This window comes from Uranotaenia lowii, chromosome 2 (assembly GCF_029784155.1).
Source record: "Uranotaenia lowii strain MFRU-FL chromosome 2, ASM2978415v1, whole genome shotgun sequence".
In the NCBI taxonomy this organism is placed as follows: Eukaryota; Metazoa; Arthropoda; class Insecta; order Diptera; family Culicidae; genus Uranotaenia; species Uranotaenia lowii.
In genome coordinates this window covers 412,253,181-412,271,133 of record NC_073692.1, presented here as the reverse complement: position 1 = coordinate 412,271,133, position 17,953 = coordinate 412,253,181, and the positions used below count along the sequence as shown (strand labels likewise).

Genomic DNA, 17,953 nt, shown 5'->3' with positions numbered 1-17,953 from the left:
ATTTTGTCAAATTTAAGAATTTTGTCAATTTTGTCAATATTATCATTTTTGTCAGTTTTAATTTTTTTTCAATTTTGTTAATTTTGTAAATTTTGTCAATTTTGTTAATTTTGTCAAAAGAGACGAACCAGCCCGAGGCTGAAAGTCTCTATAATAAAAAAAAAAAAAAAAAAAAAAAAAAAAAAAAAAAATTTGTCAATGTTGACTATTTTGTAAATTTTGTCAACTTTTTCAATTTTGTCAATTTTGTCAATCCTGTCAATTTTGTCATTTTTGTCATTTTTGTCATTTTTGTCATTTTTGTCATTTTTGTCATTTTTGTCATTTTTGTCATTTTGTTGTTTTTTCATTTTTGTCATTTTCGTCATTTTTGTCATTTTTGTCATTTTTGTCATTTTTGTCATTTTTGTCATTTTTGTCATTTTTGTCATTTTTGTCATTTTTGTCATTTTTGTCATTTTTGTCATTTTTGTCATTTTTGTCATTTTTGTCATTTTTGTCATTTTTGTCATTTTTGTCATTTTTGTCATTTTTGTCATTTTTGTCATTTGTCATTTTTGTCATTTTTGTAATTTTTGTCATTTTTGTCATGTTTGTCATTTTTGTCATTTTTGTCATTTTTGTCATTTTTGTCATTTTTGACATTTTTGTCATTTTTCTCATATTTGTCATTTTTGTCATTTTTTTCATTTTTGTCATTTTTGTCATTTTTGTCATTTTGTTGTTTTTTCATTTTTGTCATTTTCGTCATTTTTGTCATTTTTGTCATTTTTGTCATTTTTGTCATTTTTGTCATTTTTGTCATTTTTGTCATTTTTGTCATTTTTGTCATTTTTGTCATTTTTGTCATTTTTGTCATTTTGTTGTTTTTTCATTTTTGTCATTTTCGTCATTTTTGTCATTTTTGTCATTTTTGTCATTTTTGTCATTTTTGTCATTTTTGTCATTTTTGTCATTTTTGTCATTTTTGTCATTTTTGTCATTTTTGTCATTTTTGTCATTTTTGTCATTTTTGTCATTTTTGTCATTTTTGTCATTTTTGTCATTTTTGTCATTTTTGTCATTTTTGTCATTTTTGTCATTTTTGTCATTTTTGTCATTTTTGTCATTTTTGTCATTTTTGTCATTTTTGTCATTTTTGTCATTTTTGTCATTTTTGTCATTTTTGTCATTTTTGTCATTTTTGTCATTTTTGTCATTTTTGTCATTTTTGTCATTTTTGTCATTTTTTTCATTTTTGTCATTTTTGTCATTTTCGGCATTTTTGTCATTTTTGTCATTTTTGACAATTTTGACAATTTTGAAAATTTTGATAATTTTGACAATTTTGACAATTTTGTAAATTTTGATAATTTTTGACTATTTTGACAATTTTGTAAATTTAGTAGATTTTGTAAATTTTGTCAATTTTGTCAATTTTGTGAATTTTCTCATTTTTGTCATTTTTGTAATTTTTGTCATTTTTTTCATTTTTGTTATTTTTGTTATTTTTGGTATTTTTGCCATTTTTGTCATTTTTGTCATTTTTGTCATTTTTGTCATTTTTGTCATTTTTGTCATTTTTGTCATTTTTGTCATTTCTGTCATTTCTGTAATTTTTGTAGTTTTTGTAATTTTTGTCATTTTTGTCATTTTTGTCATTTTTGTCATTTTTGTCATTTTTGTCATTTTTGTCATTGATGTCATTGATGTCATTTTTGTCATTTTTGTCATTTTTGACCATTTTGACAATTGTAAATTTTGTAAATTTTGTAAATTTTGTAAATATTGTAAATTTTGTAAATTTTGTAAATTCTGTAAATTTTGTAAATTTTGTAAATTTTGTAAATTTTGTTAATTCTGTTAATTTTGTAAATTTTGTGAATTTTGTGAATTTTGTAAATTTTGTCAATTTTCTCATTTTTGCCATTTTTGCCATTTTAGTCATTTTTGTCATTTTTGTCATTTTTGTCATTTTTGTCATTTTTGTCATTTTTGTCATTTTTGTCATTTTTGTCATTTTTGTCATTTTTGTCATTTTTGTCAATTTTGTCATTTTTGTCATTTTTGACTTTTTTAATTTTGAAAATTTTGACAATTTTGTAAATTTTGTAATTTTGGTAAATTTTGGAAATTTTGTAAATTTTGTAAATTTTGTAAATTTTGTAATTTTTGTAAATTTTGTTAATTTTGTCAATTTTGTAAATTTTGTAAATTTTTTAATTTTGTAAATTTTGTAAAATTTGTAAATTTTGTAAATTTTGTGAATTTTGTCATTTTTCTCATTGTTGTCATTGTTGTCATTTTTGTCATTTATGTCATTTTTGTCATTTTTGTCATTTTTGTCATTTTTGTCATTTTTGTCATTTTTGTCATTTTTGTCATTTTTGTCATTTTTGTCATTTTTGTCAATTTTGACATTTTTGTTATTTTGGTTATTTTTGTCATTTTTGTCATTTTTATCATTTTGTCGTTTTTGTCATTTTTGTCATTTTTGTCATTTTTGTCATTTCTGTCATTTTTGTCATTTTTGTCAATTTTTTCAATTTTGTCAGTTTTGTCAGTTTTGTAATTTTTGTCATTTTTGTCATTTTTTCATTTTTTCATTTTTTATCATTTTTGTCATTTTTGTCATTTTTGTCACATTTGTCATCTTTGTTATTTTCGTAATTTTTTGTCAAATTTGTTATTTTTTCAACTTTGTCAAATTTGTAAATTTTTCAATTTTGTCATTTTTGTTATTTTTGTCGAATGGACAAAAGATTTTGTCAATTTTGTCAATTTTAACAATTTTGTCAATTTTAACAATTTTGTCAAGTTCGTAAATTTTGTCAATGTCGTCCATTTTGTCTATTTTGTCAATTTCGTCGTTTTTTTTTAAATTTTTTTTAGCTCTATTTTTTGAATTTTGACTAGTTTGTGAATTTGGTCATGTTTTCATGTCATTTTCTTGTCGTCATTTTCTGTATTTTTTGTATTTTTGTGTTTTTTTTTGTAATGTGTAATTTTTTTTATATTTTTTTAAATTTTTAACATTTTTCTCTTCTTTTTTTTCAGGTAAGCAACTTTCCGAACGTAATGCACTCTCGATCAACTGTAAGTTATCATAAGAATTCTAATGATAGAAATTTGAACGCAATACTCATCATTCGCTGAAATAAAACGGATCCTTTTCCAACCCAAACGGTAGTCTCGCTATTTCATAGTTGCTCCCATTTTTTCTGCATCACCTTTGTTACACTTCAAATCCGATTAAGCGCGTCGTTTCGTAAACTTTATTCAAGCGGAAAAAAATTATGCCTGAATTGTAGTTTGGTTTCAGTGCGGGATGCCATTTTTTAGGAGGGGTGGTTTCTTTCAACTATTACCAACAACATTTGTGAGTTAGGGTTGATTTTCCGCATGTATTTCAAGTTTTACGGCGTTCCAGCTTCATCCAGACACCATTTTCTGCCAACAGTGAGTAAGACGTTTTAGAAAGCATCAAAGGAATTTCAGTTTTGTTTGACTGTTCGAGGCTAAAACTTTTAAGCAACCAATAGAAAATGGTTTTGATTTCCATCAGGGCGAAACGGGAAGCGATACAATTTCTGGGACCAATTCCGAATGGCAGATATGCTCCGGTCGGAATCGAACCAACGTTTTCGGCGTTGAACCTTTCGGGAAGGAATTTTTCTGGGTCCGGGTAGTATTTGGGATCGTGGTGGATCGCACTTACCGGGATCATCACGATTTGACCACTTTCGATAGTGAAATTTGTTCCGGTACCGTCGTCATAGAGATAGTTTTGCGTGCACAATCGATCCGGGACGTTTCCCGGTGGCCACTTTCGGAGTGTTTCTGACACTACCTGATCCATGTAGGTCATCTGCTGTAGCTTTTCGTAGGTTAGAGATTCTTCAATTTTGAAGACTTCCTGATAGAGCTTGTGTTGAACATCGGGATTGAGACAAAGTTCGTAAGCCATAAATGTCATTGCCGTTGCTACAGTATCCAATCCAGCTAGGAAAAATAGGAAGCACTGTGCGATCAGCTCGTTTTCAGACCATTTCTCGTCCTGTTTGCTAATTGCCAATAAAGTGTCAATCATATCATTACGTACTATCCCTTGTTCCTTACGCTGACGTATGTTATCTATGATAATTTTCCTAAAATATTCCGCTCGATCACTGTTTTCGATCGTAACTCCTAATTTGTGCATCAAATTCGGCATCAGTCTAATGAGCATGAACCTGGCGAAATCTTTCTTTGCGTCCAAACTGAAGATTTTCTTTCCAGTGGCCAAAAACTGGTTGTCCCGATCTTGAAAGCTATTGATCTGAACTCCGAATGCCACTGAAGCAATCACATCGTTGCACAACCGTAGAAACGTGTCCTTCATTTCCAGATCTCCCGAAGTATTAGACTGTAGAAACTCCACCATCGTTTGACCACACTCGACCACCAGTTCAAACATATTTCTTATCTTACTTCCGGTAAACATTGGGCTTAACGTTGCCCTCATATCACGCCACCTCTGGCCAAGCAAATTGAATAAACTACCCAGAAATAGACTCTCCCTGGCAACGAGATCATTCTCTTCGCACGGTACCAGTGGCATCCGGTCCACAAAGTGGTTGAAATCCTTCGTCGTCACCCTCTTGATCATCTCCGGATCACGGAGAATGTAAAGCGGCGTCATCAGGCTGAAGGCGCCCATAATCCTAAAAGGGGAAAAAACATTAAAGTTCCTACAAATCGGGTATCATTTAACTAGATCAACTCATACCGGGCATCCGGAAATGAGTTGTACATCAGCTGGATGTGCTCCAGGATTCCTCGCTTCCGCAGAATAACTGGACCGGTGCTTCCGAGCAGAAAGGTCGGCTTCAGGAAGGGAATCGACTTGGACACGAAGTATTCGTATTTTTTCGAAACGTAGTAGTAGATCGTCAGGCCCAGAACGATCAACAAGGCGCATAACTGCCACACCATTTCGTCGACCATCTTCGGGAGGTTCTGTAAGTTGATAGCTGCAAAGAAATGGTTACTAGAAAAAAAAACAATAGTTAAAAATACAACAACCGAGCGTCTGTTCTCCTGGTCAGGGGCGGCTCAAACAGCGTCTGTCTTGCAGCAAGCGGCTGAATTTATGAAATGCGGCTCCCGCCAGCTAAGTCCAAGATGGCAGCCCCATCGCGGGATAGGGACTTTAGGCTAACAACCTACTGCTCCCGATTTGAAATTGTTACGGAATCCGAAAGAAATGACCGATCTGGAACTTTGGCGACGACTTTTAGCATGAAAACACGGACACGAATTGGAACTTGGAATGTTTTAACCCTTGCCCAACAAGGCAAACTGGAACAACTTGCTAGAGAGGCTAGCCGCCTCAAGCTTGCAATTCTGGGACTGAGCGAAGTCCGTTGGCCTAATACTGGAGAACACAAGACACAATCCGGGCAAGTCCTGCTTTACTCTGGCATACGAGGAGAACATGCTACTCGGGAACGAGGAGTTGGTTTCCTGTTAAGCCCGCAGGCCTACGCGGCCCTCATTAGATGGGAACCGATAAACGAAAGAATAATCGTAGCCAGATTTAGAACACGGGTTAGAAACCTTACAATGGTCCAGTGTTATGCGCCAACTGACGTTGCCGACTTGCAGGAGAAAGAGCAGTTTTACAGTCAACTGAACAGCGTGGTTGAGAGAATTCCGAAGGGTGACATTCAAATCCATTTGGGCGACTTCAACGCAAAGATTGGCTCCGACAATCAGGACCTTGAGCGCATCATGGGGCGCCATGGCCTAGGACAGATGAGCGACAGCGGAGAGCTGTTTGTAGAATTTTGTGGCAACAACAACATGGTGATCGGTGGATCGCTCTTCCCCCATCGACCAGCACATAAGGTCACTTGGGTATCCCGAGATGGCCGAACAGAAAATCAAATTGACCACATCTGCATCAGCCGAAAATGGAGAAGGAGCCTTCTTGATGTCCGCAACAAGCGAAGCGCAGACATTGCATCTGACCATCACCTCGTCCTTGGCGAGATACGACTGAGAGTTGCACATGTCCAACGGCGCGAGGAGAAAGTCGGGTGTCGATACGACGTCCGCCGGTTGGAGAATCCAGAGGTGAAAAGGGCATACGTTGAACAGCTAGAATCCCGAGCCTCGGAGCTGCCGACAGACGGAACAGTCGAAGAACAGTGGTGTGGAATCAAGAATGCCTTTATCACGACGAGCCATGGTACTCTCGGTAAAGTTTGTGGAAGAAGGAGTGAATGGATGTCGGATGAAACTTGGAGGATGGTCGATGATCGGAGAAAGGCGAAAGTCGGAATTGAGCAGGCATGTACCGGGTCAGCCAAAGCAGCCGCCCGCTTACGATATGCGGAGCTGGAAAAGGCAGTTAAACGAGCTTGTAGACGAGACAAGAGAGCCTGGACAAACTCCCTAGCCGAAGAGGGAGAAAGAGCCGCCGCCAATGGAGATATCCGATTACTTTATGACATTTCTCGCCGCCTCAGTGGTGCAAGGACTAATGCAAAAATGCCGCTAAAAGACCGAGCAGGTCAGTTATTGACCGATCTAACAGATCAGCTCAAACGATGGACTGAGCACTTCGAACAACTCTTCCGAGTCACGAATAGCGATGGCCAACAAAATCTGCAGCTCGAAGCGCCAACAGTAAGTCGCATAAATGGCGTCAACTCGGAAGCGCCTTCGCTGGCTGAAATAGAAGCGGCAATCAAACACATGAAATCCAACAAAGCACCTGGGATCGATTGCATCCCTGCTGAAATGCTGAAAGCCGACCCTGCCCTATCAGCACAAATGTTGCACCGTCTTTTCGCTGACATCTGGGATACTGCAACATTCCCGGCCGACTGGATGCAGGGTATCCTCGTAAAGGTCCCGAAGAAAGGAGACCTGACAGAGTGCGGTAACTGGCGAGGCATAACGTTGATCTGTACAACCCTCAAAGTGCTCTGCAAAGTGATTCTGAACAGGATTCAGGAGAAAATAGACGCTACACTCCGACGGCAACAAGCTGGATTCCGATCTCGACGATCATGTGTGGACCACATCACAACGCTACGAATCATACTGGAACAAATCAACGAATTCCAGGACTCTCTTCTGCTGGTGTTCGTTGATTTCGAAAAAGCATTCGACCGACTTAACCATGAAAACATCTGGGCGGCTCTAAGGCGACGAGGGGTCCCAGAGAAACTAGTCCATCTCATCGAAGCACAATACGAGACATTTTCGTGCAAGGTCTTGCACGACGGTGTCTTGTCCGAACCAATCCCGGTAACTGCTGGAGTGAGACAAGGATGTATTCTATCACCGCTACTTTTTCTAATCGTAATGGATGAGATTCTGATTGGATCGATTGACTGTGCACCGAACCGAGGATTGCCGTGGAATCCTTCAACAATGGACCATCTGAACGACCTTGACCTGGCTGACGATATTGTTTTACTCGCCCAAACACAACCAGATATGCAGAGCAAACTCGACGACCTCACCGAAAGTTCCAAGGCAGCAGGTCTCAAAGTCAATGTCGGAAAGACCAAGTCGATGGAGATCAACACAGGAAATCCCTCCAGTTTCATGGTAGCTGGGCAACAAGTTGAGAAAGTGGAGTGCTTCCAGTATCTTGGTAGCCAGATTACGCCTGATGGTGGTACCAGGAAAGACATCGAAACACGGATCAGAAAGGCCCGATTTGCGTTTGCGAGTCTCCGAAACATCTGGCGGTCACGCCAGATCTCTCTACGAACAAAAATCCGAATCTTCAACTCAAACGTCAAATCCGTATTGCTGTACGGGTGCGAAACTTGGTGCACATATGCGGTAACGACGCGAAAACTGCAAGTTTTTGTGAATCGCTGCCTGCGGAATATCATCCGCGCTTGGTGGCCTGGCAACTGGATCTCAAACGTTGAACTTCATCGCCGGTGTCATCAAAAGGCGCTAGAAATCGAGATTCGGGAACGTAAGTGGAGATGGATTGGGCACACGCTGCGAAGAGATGAAAACGAGATTTGCAGAGAGGCGCTAGATTGGAATCCAGAAGGTCATCGAAGAAGAGGCAGACCCAGAAATTCGTGGCGGCGAAGCCTAGCCGCTGAAATCCGAACTGTCGACGAGAATCTTGACTGGGACCAGGTGAAGACGCTGGCTCCGGATCGTCAACAGTGGAGGTCTTTTACCACGGCCCTATGCATCGGAGGATCGGCGCGGGATCATTAAGTAAGTAAGTTAAAAATATCAAAATTGTCCAAATTTTCAAAATGGGCAAAATTGTCAAAATTGACAAAAATTTCAAAATTCTCAAAATTGTCAAAAATGTCAAAAATGTCAAAATTTTCAAAACTGTTAAAAATTGTCAAAATGGTCAAAATGGTCAAAATGGTCAAAATGGTCAAAATTGTCAAAATTGTCAAAATTGTCAAAATTGTTAATATTGTCATTTTTGTCATTTTTGTCATTTTTGTCATTTTTGTCATTTTTGTCATTTTTGTCATTTTTGTCATTTTTGTCATTTTTGTCATTTTTGTCATTTTTGTCATTTTTGTCATTTTTGTCATTTTTGTCATTTTTGTCATTTTTGTCATTTTTGTCATTTTTGTCATTTTTGTCATTTTTGTCATTTTTGTCATTTTTGTCATTTTTGTCATTTTTGTCATTTTTGTCATTTTTGTCATTTTTGTCATTTTTGTCATTTTTGTCATTTTTGTCATTTTTGTCATTTTTGTCATTTTTGTCATTTTTGTCATTTTTGTCATTTTTGTCATTTTTGTCATTTTTGTCATTTTTGTAATTTTTGTCATTTTTGTCATTTTTGTCATTTTTGTCATTTTTGTCATTTTTGTCATTTTTGTCATTTTTGTCATTTTTGTCATTTTTGTCATTTTTGTCATTTTTGTCATTTTTGTCATTTTTGTCATTTTTGTCATTTTTGGTCATTTTTGTCATTTTTGTCATTTTTGTCATTTTTGTCATTTTTGTCATTTTAGTCATTTTAGTCATTTTAGTCATTTTTGTCATTTTTGTCATTTTTGTCATTTTTGTCATTTTTGTCATTTTTGTCATTTTTGTCATTTTTGTCATTTTTGTCATTTTTGTCATTTTTGTCATTTTTGTCATTTTTGTCATTTTTGTCATTTTTGTCATTTTTGTCATTTTTGTCATTTTTGTCATTTTTGTCATTTTTGTCATTTTTGTCATTTTTGTCATTTTTGTCATTTTTGTCATTTTTGTCATTTTTGTCATTTTTGTCATTTTTGTCATTTTTGTCATTTTTTTTTGCTTTGAAGGTCAAGGCAATGGGAAAATTGCAATTTTTGCGACGTTTTTCCCTATTTTTAGCCCGAGTTCGAAGCCAATGGATTCAGATAGCTGGAAGCATCAGGCACCATAATTGGAAATTTACTTTGATTAAAAGTATTGCCAAGGCCGGATTAAGGGGGGGGCAAAAGGGGCAATTGCCCCCGGCCCCCCCGGCTCAGGGGGGCCCCCCGAGGGAAAAAAAAGTTTTAACATTACTTTAATCATACCTTTTACAAATCTATGAATCAAAACTAGAAAATCGGAATGAAAACTTGAAATAAAACATTTAAAGGGGCCCCGTAAAATAATATCTAGAATATTTTTCTCTTGCATAAGTTAAGGCGGCCACCTAGAATAAGCAGTGAAGAAGTTCTGGACAAATATAATGTGAACCGAATTTGAAACAAAAATTAGAAAGAATATGAGGCAAAACTCCTCAAATGTCTATTTTTTCAATTATCGAACCAGTTCAGTCCGGATATTCTGTACAGAACAGGAAAAATAAAGAAAAACATCTCCTCATTTTTCCTACATACAAACGTCGTGCAAAATAATAATATGTATTATTACGTTAACTTTCTAAGTAATTCTTACTGCACTAAAATAGCAACTAATTTCGCCAAAACTGGCTCACACGACTTAGATAGGACAAAGATGCTTTATGGTAAACATTTTAGAATTTTACCCGGGCAGTACCCGGGTTAATACAGGGAATTAATAGAACTTTTCATTTTTAGATCATTATTTTTTATATTTCCGTTGGTTTATATATTCTAAAATCTTTTCCCTCCCTATTTTTAAAATAAAATCATAAAGAAAAACTGTAGTGACCTAAAATTTACCAATCGACAGTACAGAGTGTTTTTATTGTATTCCCATCCCAATTTCTATCTTAGACTTGAAATTCGTACTGCAAATCATTTTCCAATTGATTATTCTCAAATTATCTTAAAAATGATCTTTCAGTAAAGTTTCAATTAACATAAAGCGATTCTCTTAACATGTATATTTCTATGTTTTTTATCTTATCTTTTTCCAAATTCAATTTATTAAGATTTTCTAGTCTTGTGTTGTTTCTTCAGTTACTGAAGTTCAGTTTCATGTTTTTTTTTTTAATTTTGAGAACTCAGGATCTTTGTTTAAGGTAAACAAAAACATTTGGATTCTTTATTTGACTTTTTTCAATGATAAATGATTCTGTGTTTTAAACATTTAATCTCTATTCTGATTTTTTTTTTCAACCATCATTTTTGCACTTATACCCCTGTGGCTTTGAGGGCATCGAAAGAAACTTTTGTCACATTTATCTGATGAGAATAAAAACGTTTTTTTTTTTTTAGTTCATAGATTGAAAATTGAAATTCACATTTGATTTTTTTTTTTAAATTAAATTCATATTTTGTTTCTCAAAACTTTATTTGAAATTATGATTTAGATTTGAGACACTGAATTGTGGTTCTGAAGATAACCTGATTTTTAATGTTGAATTCTTATCTCTATGGAATTTGAACTAAATTATTTTGGTTATTTTTTTAATTTGAAATCTTCATGGTACTTCCCAATTGTGATTAGGTAAATATTTATCGATGAAGCACAAACCAGACGATTAATGATGAAATGAAAATTATTTAAAATATCTATCTGGTCATTTTACTACATCAGAAAATTTAAGTTGGTGATAAGGGTATTAAAAATGAAAATTAAATTTAGCATTTTGCAGCTCGAATCAGAGCTTCAATTAAAAAAAATTCTAAACTGTTCCACAATGTTTACACTTGATTAATTAACAATTTTTATTTCAAGGTACCAGCAACTATCTTCTACGAAGACAACATGGCTATTTGAAGACTGAAAACTGTGCTCATATTCAGTTATTTTACACGTTTAAAATATTGCGTATTCTCTGTGATAGCATGTGAAAAAAAATCGAATCACGGGGGCCCCCTGAGAAAAATTGCCCCGGGCCCCCCGATGGCTTAATCCGGCCCTGAGTATTGCACACCGACGATGATGGACGCGGCCTTTGGGTGTATGTATTTGAATGTATGGAAGTATCTGATAAGATTTCACAGTTTGGTCCAAGACTTTGGTGTTTCTGATTCAGTCAGTCATTCCCAGTGCGAAAGTCAGGATGGAGGTCGATTTGGTATCGGCGTTGGCCATCGGCGCCATCGTTCTGCTGGTGTACTATTACGCGTTCAAAAAGTATCAATACTTCCTGTCGAAACCGGTGCCATGTCTGAAGCCGACCCTATTTTTAGGAAGCACGGCGCCTATGCTTTTCCGCCAGAGGGACATGCCGACGCAGGTTCGAATTTTCTACGACACCTTCTCGGATGCGAAGTACATGGATTGTGTTTTTTCGTTTCTTTGGTTTGATTTTAACAAATTTCTCGTTTAGAGTAATCGGCCTGTACGATTTGGTGAATCCGATCTATATGCTGCGAGATCCGGAGATGATAAAGAAGGTGGGCGTGAAGGACTTCAACCACTTTCAGGACCACGCCCCATTCATGACCAGCGCCAATGATGAGGAAGATTCGGGTGAAAGTTTGTTCGGGAATTCGCTGTTTGCGCTGCGAGGTCAAAAGTGGCGGGATATGAGGGCCACGCTGAGCCCGGCCTTTACCGGAAGCAAGATACGACACATGTATGAGTTTGTGGCCAAATGTGGTCAATCGATGGTGCAGTTTTTGAAGGCCGAAACTAGCCAAGGGAAGGAGTTGGAACTGGAAATGAAGGATGTGTTTTCACGCTTCGGAAACGATGTGATCGCGACCGTGGCCTTCGGAATTGAAGTTGACTCATTACGCGATCGTGATAACGATTTTTACGTCAAGGGTAAACAGCTATTGAGCTTTGACTCAATTTTTGTTTTCGTCAAAATGATGGCCATCATGATGATGCCCAAGTTGATGGAGAAGCTGGGCGTAGATTTGGCAGATCCGAAGTTGACCCAATACTTCAAAAATATGATCACTGACAACATGAAGCAGAGAGCAGCCCATGGCATCATCAGAAATGACATGATCCACATGCTGATGGAGGTTAAGAAGGGTTCGTTGAAACATCAAGACGAAGATACGAGCACTAAGGATGCCGGCTTCGCTACGGTAGAGGAGTCTACTGTCGGAAAAGCTTCCCATACGAGGGTTTGGAATGACAACGAGTTGATCGCACAGTGTTTCCTGTTCTTCCTAGCTGGATTCGACTCCATCTCAACCGCTATGAGCTTCCTAACCTATGAACTGTGCGTCAACCCAGATGTCCAGCAAAAACTCTACGAGGAAATCGTCGAAACCGATCGATCTCTAAGTGGTAAGCCTCTATCGTACGAAACCCTTCAGAAAATGGCCTACATGGACATGGTCGTATCGGAGGGGCTTCGCAAGTGGCCTCCGGCCGTCATCATGGATCGTTACTGTACCAAGGATTACATGTACGACGACGATCAGGGGACCCGCTTTTTGATCGAGAAAGGTCGCACCATCTGGATCCCAGCCATAGGCATCCACAGGGACCCAAAATACTACCCCAATCCGGAAAAATTCGACCCGGAACGATTCAGCGAGGAGAATCGATCGAAGATCAATTCCGGAGCCTATATGCCGTTTGGTGTAGGCCCCAGAAATTGTATCGGATCTCGACTGGCGCTGATGGAGGTCAAATCGGTACTTTTCTATTTGCTGAAAGATTTCCGCCTGGGACGCACCGACCGAACCGAGGATACCGTTAAACTGTCGAAAAGTTTGTTCGGTTTGAAGGCAGAAAATGGCATCTGGGTGAAGTTTAAGCCTAGGAGTGCCTTGTAATTAGTGAAAATTTGATGACATTGTAAAATCGTATTGTAAAGTCTAGAGATAACTTTATCTTTGTAATAGTGACAAATAAAATTCAAGTGCGAGAAATACAGAATCGCAATATCAAAATAGTAAACAAAGCTGGTACTTGTCATTTGTTTGAATACAAGTTCCTGTAAGTACACGGTGGTTTAGATTCATTTAAGTGTTACTTCCTGCTCACACGACCCAACTGAGAGTGAAGGAGTTATGTTTCAAATGCAAATGTTTTTCTTAGAGATTGGATGAAGGGGTCAGAAATAAGCGATAGTGTTGACAATAGTAATTTTGACAATTTTGACAATTTTGACAATTTTGACAATTTTGACAATTTTGACAATTTTGACAATTTTGACAATTTTGACAATTTTGACAATTTTGACAATTTTGACAATTTTGACAATTTTGACAATTTTGACAGTTTTGACAATTTTGACATTTTCACAATTTTGACAATTTTGACAATTTTGACAATTTTGACAATTTGGACAATTTTGACAATTTTGACAATTTTGACAATTTTGACAATTTTGACAATTTTGACAATTTTGACAATTTTGACAATTTTGACAATTTTGACAATTTTGACAATTTTGACAATTTTGACAATTTTGACAATTTTGACAATTTTGACAATTTTGACAATTTTGACAATTTTGACAATTTTGACAATTTTGACAATTTCGACAATTTTGACAATTTTGACAATTTTGACATTTTGACAATTTTGACAATTTTGACAATTTTGACAATTTTGACAATTTTGACAATTTCGACAATTTTGACAATTTTGACAATTTTGACATTTTGACAATTTTGACAATCTTGACATTCTTGACAATTTTGAAAATTTTGACAATTTTGACAACTTTGACTTTAATGATTGTTCAAATAAACATATTTATTTCAAAATTGTATCGATTTCGTTTTTCTCCTATGTTAATTTACATTTCATCTCACAATGTCGGTTCTGCGGTCACATCCATTGACAAATTTGCTTTAATTCTGATTGATAAATCGCGGTACGAGTCGACCATTTCTTGATGCGTCATATTTCCAGCCAAAATGCGACAACCAAACACGACGAAACGCCCTTGAACTGACCACGCCCAAACAATTATAATTATATTATTTGTTGCAAAGATGAAATCTAGCAGGTTCACTTACCTCGTTCGACAGTCAAATTTCTGGCGCACAACGAAAAAAAAAACGGACAAACAAAAACGCACACTTTTGCAGTCGAATTACCACCACAAATTTCAACAACGGACACTTATCGAATGTGCTCCGAAAATAGAATCCGAAACGAAAAGACCCCACAACGCCTACTTTGTCTGGAATCATATATACATATGCTTGTAAGTTTGGGTTTTCTCGCGATTGAATTTGTTTACTTTTTTTTTTCAACATACACTGTTGTTTGAATTTGTGGTAGTCCGGAATGACGCAGTCATTCCGGATGATGATTATTTGATTTTCAACTGTGACTCTAACCGATCCCGGATAAGTTGGCTATGGGGTTTAATTCCGTTTGAGTTTTGCACCGGCTACTTGATTGGTGTCGCGCTATCAATAAATATCTCTAGCGCTACCCCTTTAATCTTATCGCTACACCAGGAAAAAAAAAGATTCCTACCGATAAGTAAACGTAGCTTACTTTGATCGGTGTGAAACCAGATTCGAACAAAACTACCTACTCATCAACCGAGAGAAGTGTGCTTCAGTCAATCACCCCCTGTTAAGTACCCCGGCACACTTAAAACGTTGATGATGATGAGAGTTCCACTACTCAAAAGGTTGACCATCCATTAACCTATTGCGATGTAGCCATTCGGAAGGAATTTCTTCTCAAATTTCAATGTTTTTTCAAAGAAGATAAATTTTAAACTTTTTTATTTATCAACAGTTCAACTGGTATTTCTCGGTTTCAGTGTAAGCCAGACACCGTTTTCGGCTTGCAGGGCGAACAAATTCTTGCTCAACGTGAGCGGAACTTCGGTTTTCGGTGAACGTTCCAGGCTGAAATCTTTCAGGATGTAGTAGAGGATCGATTTGACCTCCATGAGGGCCAACCGTGATCCGATGCAGTTCCGGGGACCTACTCCGAAGGGTAGATAGGCACTAGCGTTGATGTTTGCACGATTGGCCTCCGAGAAGCGTTCCGGATCGAACTTCTCCGGGTTGGGGTAGTGCTTCGGGTCATTCTGGATGGCAATGGCTGGAATCCAGAGGGTGCGACCCTTTTCGATTAGGAAACGCGTGCCCTGGCCATCGTCGTAGACGTAGTCCTTGGTGCAGTAACGATCCATGACCACTGCCGGGGGCCATTTGCGAAGACCCTCGGATACCACCATGTCCAGGTAATTCATCTTCTGGAGAGTTTCGTAGGTCAAGGGTTTCCCGTTCAAAGATTTGTGCGTTTCTATGATTTCCTCGTACAGTTTTTGCTGGATATCTGGGTTGATACAAAGCTCATAGGTAATGAAGGTCATCCCAGTGGAGATCGTGTCAAATCCGGCTAGGAAGAACAGGAAACACTGAGCGATCAGCTCATTTTCCGACCACACTCGGGTGTGGCTGACCTTTCCAACGTTGGACTCTTCAACAGTCGCAAATCCGGCATCCTTGGCGTCTTGTTCGTCTTTTTGATGTTTCAAGGCTCCCTTCTGAACCTCCAACAACATGTGGATCATGTCGTTTCTGATGATCCCGTGAGCCTTCCTCTGTTCCATGTTATCCGTGATCATGTCCTTGAAATATTTGGTTAAAGTGGCGTCCACGAAATCTATCCCCAATTTTTGCGCCAATGTAGGCACCATGCGCAAAGCGAAGAATTTGATCAACACCTTGAGGCTCTGGAAATTCAGCATCTGCTTGCCCTTGACGTAGAACTCGTTCTCTCGATTACGCAACGAATCCACCTTGATCCCGAAGGCCACCGTAGCGATAACATCGTTGCCGAACCGCGAGAAAACATCCTTCATTTCGAGCTCCAGCTCCTTGCCGGCCTGCGCTTCCGCCTTCATGAACTGCACCATCGACTGACCGCACTCGGCCACGAACTCGAACATGTGCCGCATCTTGCTCCCGGTAAAGGCCGGACTCAGCGTTGCCCTCATATCCCGCCACTTTTGACCCCGCAGGGCAAACAGAGAGTTCCCGAACAGCGAATCCCCGGTCGTCTCCTCGCTGCTACTGTTGGTCATCGTAGGCGTGTGGTCGGTAAAATTGTCGAAATCCTTCACCGCCAGCTGCTTGATCACTTCCGGATCACGAAGCATATAGATCGGATTCATCAAATCGTAGAACCCGACAACTCTGCAATAGAAAAGATCCGATCCATAACAACATCCAATCACAAGCCCCAAAAACCTCAGTTATTACTCACTTCGACTCCGGGAAGGCATTGTACAGCATCCGGACGTGGGTGCTGACGTCCCGTCTCCGGAAGATCATCGGTCCAGTGTTTCCGAGCAGCAGGGTCGGCTTCGGGCATGGCACCGGCTTCGTTAGGAAGTACTGGTAGTTCTTGAACAGGTAGTAGTACACCAGAAAAATGATGGCACCGAGGGCCAGCGCCGTCACTAGATCCACCTCCATCGCGTCGTCCTGTTGTCACTTCGGCGGACTATGGAGAACTGAACTCGCAAATCGACCACTTCCAGCGACTTATAGTCATTCAGGTTTGCAATCTAATCTCAGCGCGAGGCGCACACCAAAAGCCAGACCCATTTCGAGGTGTCATTCTCACACAAACACACATTTAGAACATAACTCGCTGATGAATGGAGTCGTTTCGAACCCGCAAGGGGCATCATCACGTTGATCAATCAATTTTTTTTGCCTTTCTAACAGAAAGGTTTGGTTATCGGTCGATTGAGGAGATCATTAATTATGGGTCTTAGGCATACCTTTATAGGTACCTATCGACTCAGCTCGACGAGTTCTGTTGATGTCTGTGGATTTGTATGTGCCATTTTAAAAATGTCAAGAACGTTTTTGCGAAACTAGGCTGCACAATTAAAATGATTTTAGTCTCAAAAGAATGCATTTTTTTTCCTACACAACCCTTTCAAAAACGGGAAAAAAACAAGATAGTTGAAACCGTTTTCTTTACGAAATACATATCATACTTATTATGGCATAAAAAAAGTTGCTAGTGGCGCCTCGAAGCAGCAGTACCAGCAATCATTTATAAATTAGAGATAATCAAAATAAAAAATTAAAATTTATTGACTCGAGAATTAAACCTAAACCCTTCAGATCCAAAGTTACAAGCGCTATCCAATAAACCATCGGCGCGCTTGATAGAGAGCGGCTCAAACTCAAGTAGGTAAAAGGCATTACTAAGACGCACCGTGGTCTGGGCAGTTTCTCAGTCTGCTGGGGCAAATACGGCAACAGTGTTTATATCTTACACTTCTTGCTTTTCAATGCAGCAAATGGCGGATGGGCGTTTCCTTCAGAGTCCGCCATGCCTATTAGACACTATAATTTCATATATGAAATTATAGTGTCTATAGCCATGCCGGGTGTCAACAAAATGCAGAGCCGTACAGAAAACTGCGTTGGGGGGGAATTTATATGAAGATCTTATGACCCTCGTTTTTTTTACCCGTGTTGAAGAATGAATTTATGTTTTTTTTTCATTTCTACATACTCATACATAATTTAGATTCAATTTCAGATGCAGAATTCAGATTCAGTTTTCAAATTCAGGATACAGGTTTAGGAATCAGAATTCAGGATTCAGAATTCAAAATTCAGATTCAGAACTCATATTCAGATTCAGAATTTAGATTCAGAATTCA

The 17,953-nt window shown here is 38.0% G+C and overlaps 4 protein-coding genes across 6 annotated transcripts in view; 2 read left to right on the top strand and 2 right to left on the bottom strand.

Annotated features, from left to right (window-relative positions):
- LOC129742003 (sodium-dependent transporter bedraggled) overlaps window positions 1-17,953 on the top strand; it is a 260,366-nt gene that overhangs the window by 165,320 nt on the left and 77,093 nt on the right. The gene's annotated exons all lie outside the window — the stretch shown is intronic.
- On the bottom strand, window positions 3,374-14,802 carry LOC129742018 (cytochrome P450 9e2-like). 2 transcript variants are annotated; one of them, XM_055733862.1, is made up of 4 exons: window positions 14,555-14,802; window positions 14,310-14,476; window positions 4,748-5,008; window positions 3,374-4,682 (listed from the first exon to the last, which is right to left on the bottom strand). In XM_055733862.1, exons 3-4 carry the CDS (start codon window positions 4,963-4,965, stop codon window positions 3,389-3,391), a joined length of 1,512 nt encoding a protein of 503 aa, XP_055589837.1. In that variant the 5' UTR covers window positions 4,966-5,008; window positions 14,310-14,476; window positions 14,555-14,802; the 3' UTR covers window positions 3,374-3,388. The 2 variants fall into 2 exon arrangements, with proteins under 2 accessions (XP_055589837.1, XP_055589838.1); XM_055733863.1 differs by having other exon boundaries at window positions 4,748-4,991; window positions 14,310-14,802.
- On the top strand, window positions 11,407-13,244 carry LOC129742006 (probable cytochrome P450 9f2). The gene is made up of 2 exons (XM_055733851.1): window positions 11,407-11,646; window positions 11,705-13,244. Exons 1-2 carry the CDS (start codon window positions 11,435-11,437, stop codon window positions 13,113-13,115), a joined length of 1,623 nt encoding a protein of 540 aa, XP_055589826.1. The 5' UTR covers window positions 11,407-11,434; the 3' UTR covers window positions 13,116-13,244.
- Window positions 15,019-16,792, bottom strand: LOC129742005 (probable cytochrome P450 9f2). The gene is made up of 2 exons (XM_055733850.1): window positions 16,531-16,792; window positions 15,019-16,460 (listed from the first exon to the last, which is right to left on the bottom strand). Exons 1-2 carry the CDS (start codon window positions 16,740-16,742, stop codon window positions 15,050-15,052), a joined length of 1,623 nt encoding a protein of 540 aa, XP_055589825.1. The 5' UTR covers window positions 16,743-16,792; the 3' UTR covers window positions 15,019-15,049.

Bases quoted from the DNA above. Each gene is read 5' to 3' on its own strand.
- LOC129742018 (XM_055733863.1), bottom strand. From the start codon at position 4,965: ATGGTCGACGAAATGGTGTGGCAGTTATGCGCCTTGTTGATCGTTCTG. The intron at 4,683-4,747 runs GTATGAGTTGAT...TTCCCCTTTTAG, and splicing joins AACTCATTTCCGGATGCCCG to GATTATGGGCGCCTTCAGCC.
- LOC129742006 (XM_055733851.1), top strand. From the start codon at position 11,435: ATGGAGGTCGATTTGGTATCGGCGTTGGCCATCGGCGCCATCGTTCTG. The intron at 11,647-11,704 runs GTACATGGATTG...TTTCTCGTTTAG, and splicing joins GACACCTTCTCGGATGCGAA to AGTAATCGGCCTGTACGATT.
- LOC129742005 (XM_055733850.1), bottom strand. From the start codon at position 16,742: ATGGAGGTGGATCTAGTGACGGCGCTGGCCCTCGGTGCCATCATTTTT. The intron at 16,461-16,530 runs GTGAGTAATAAC...TTTCTATTGCAG, and splicing joins AATGCCTTCCCGGAGTCGAA to AGTTGTCGGGTTCTACGATT.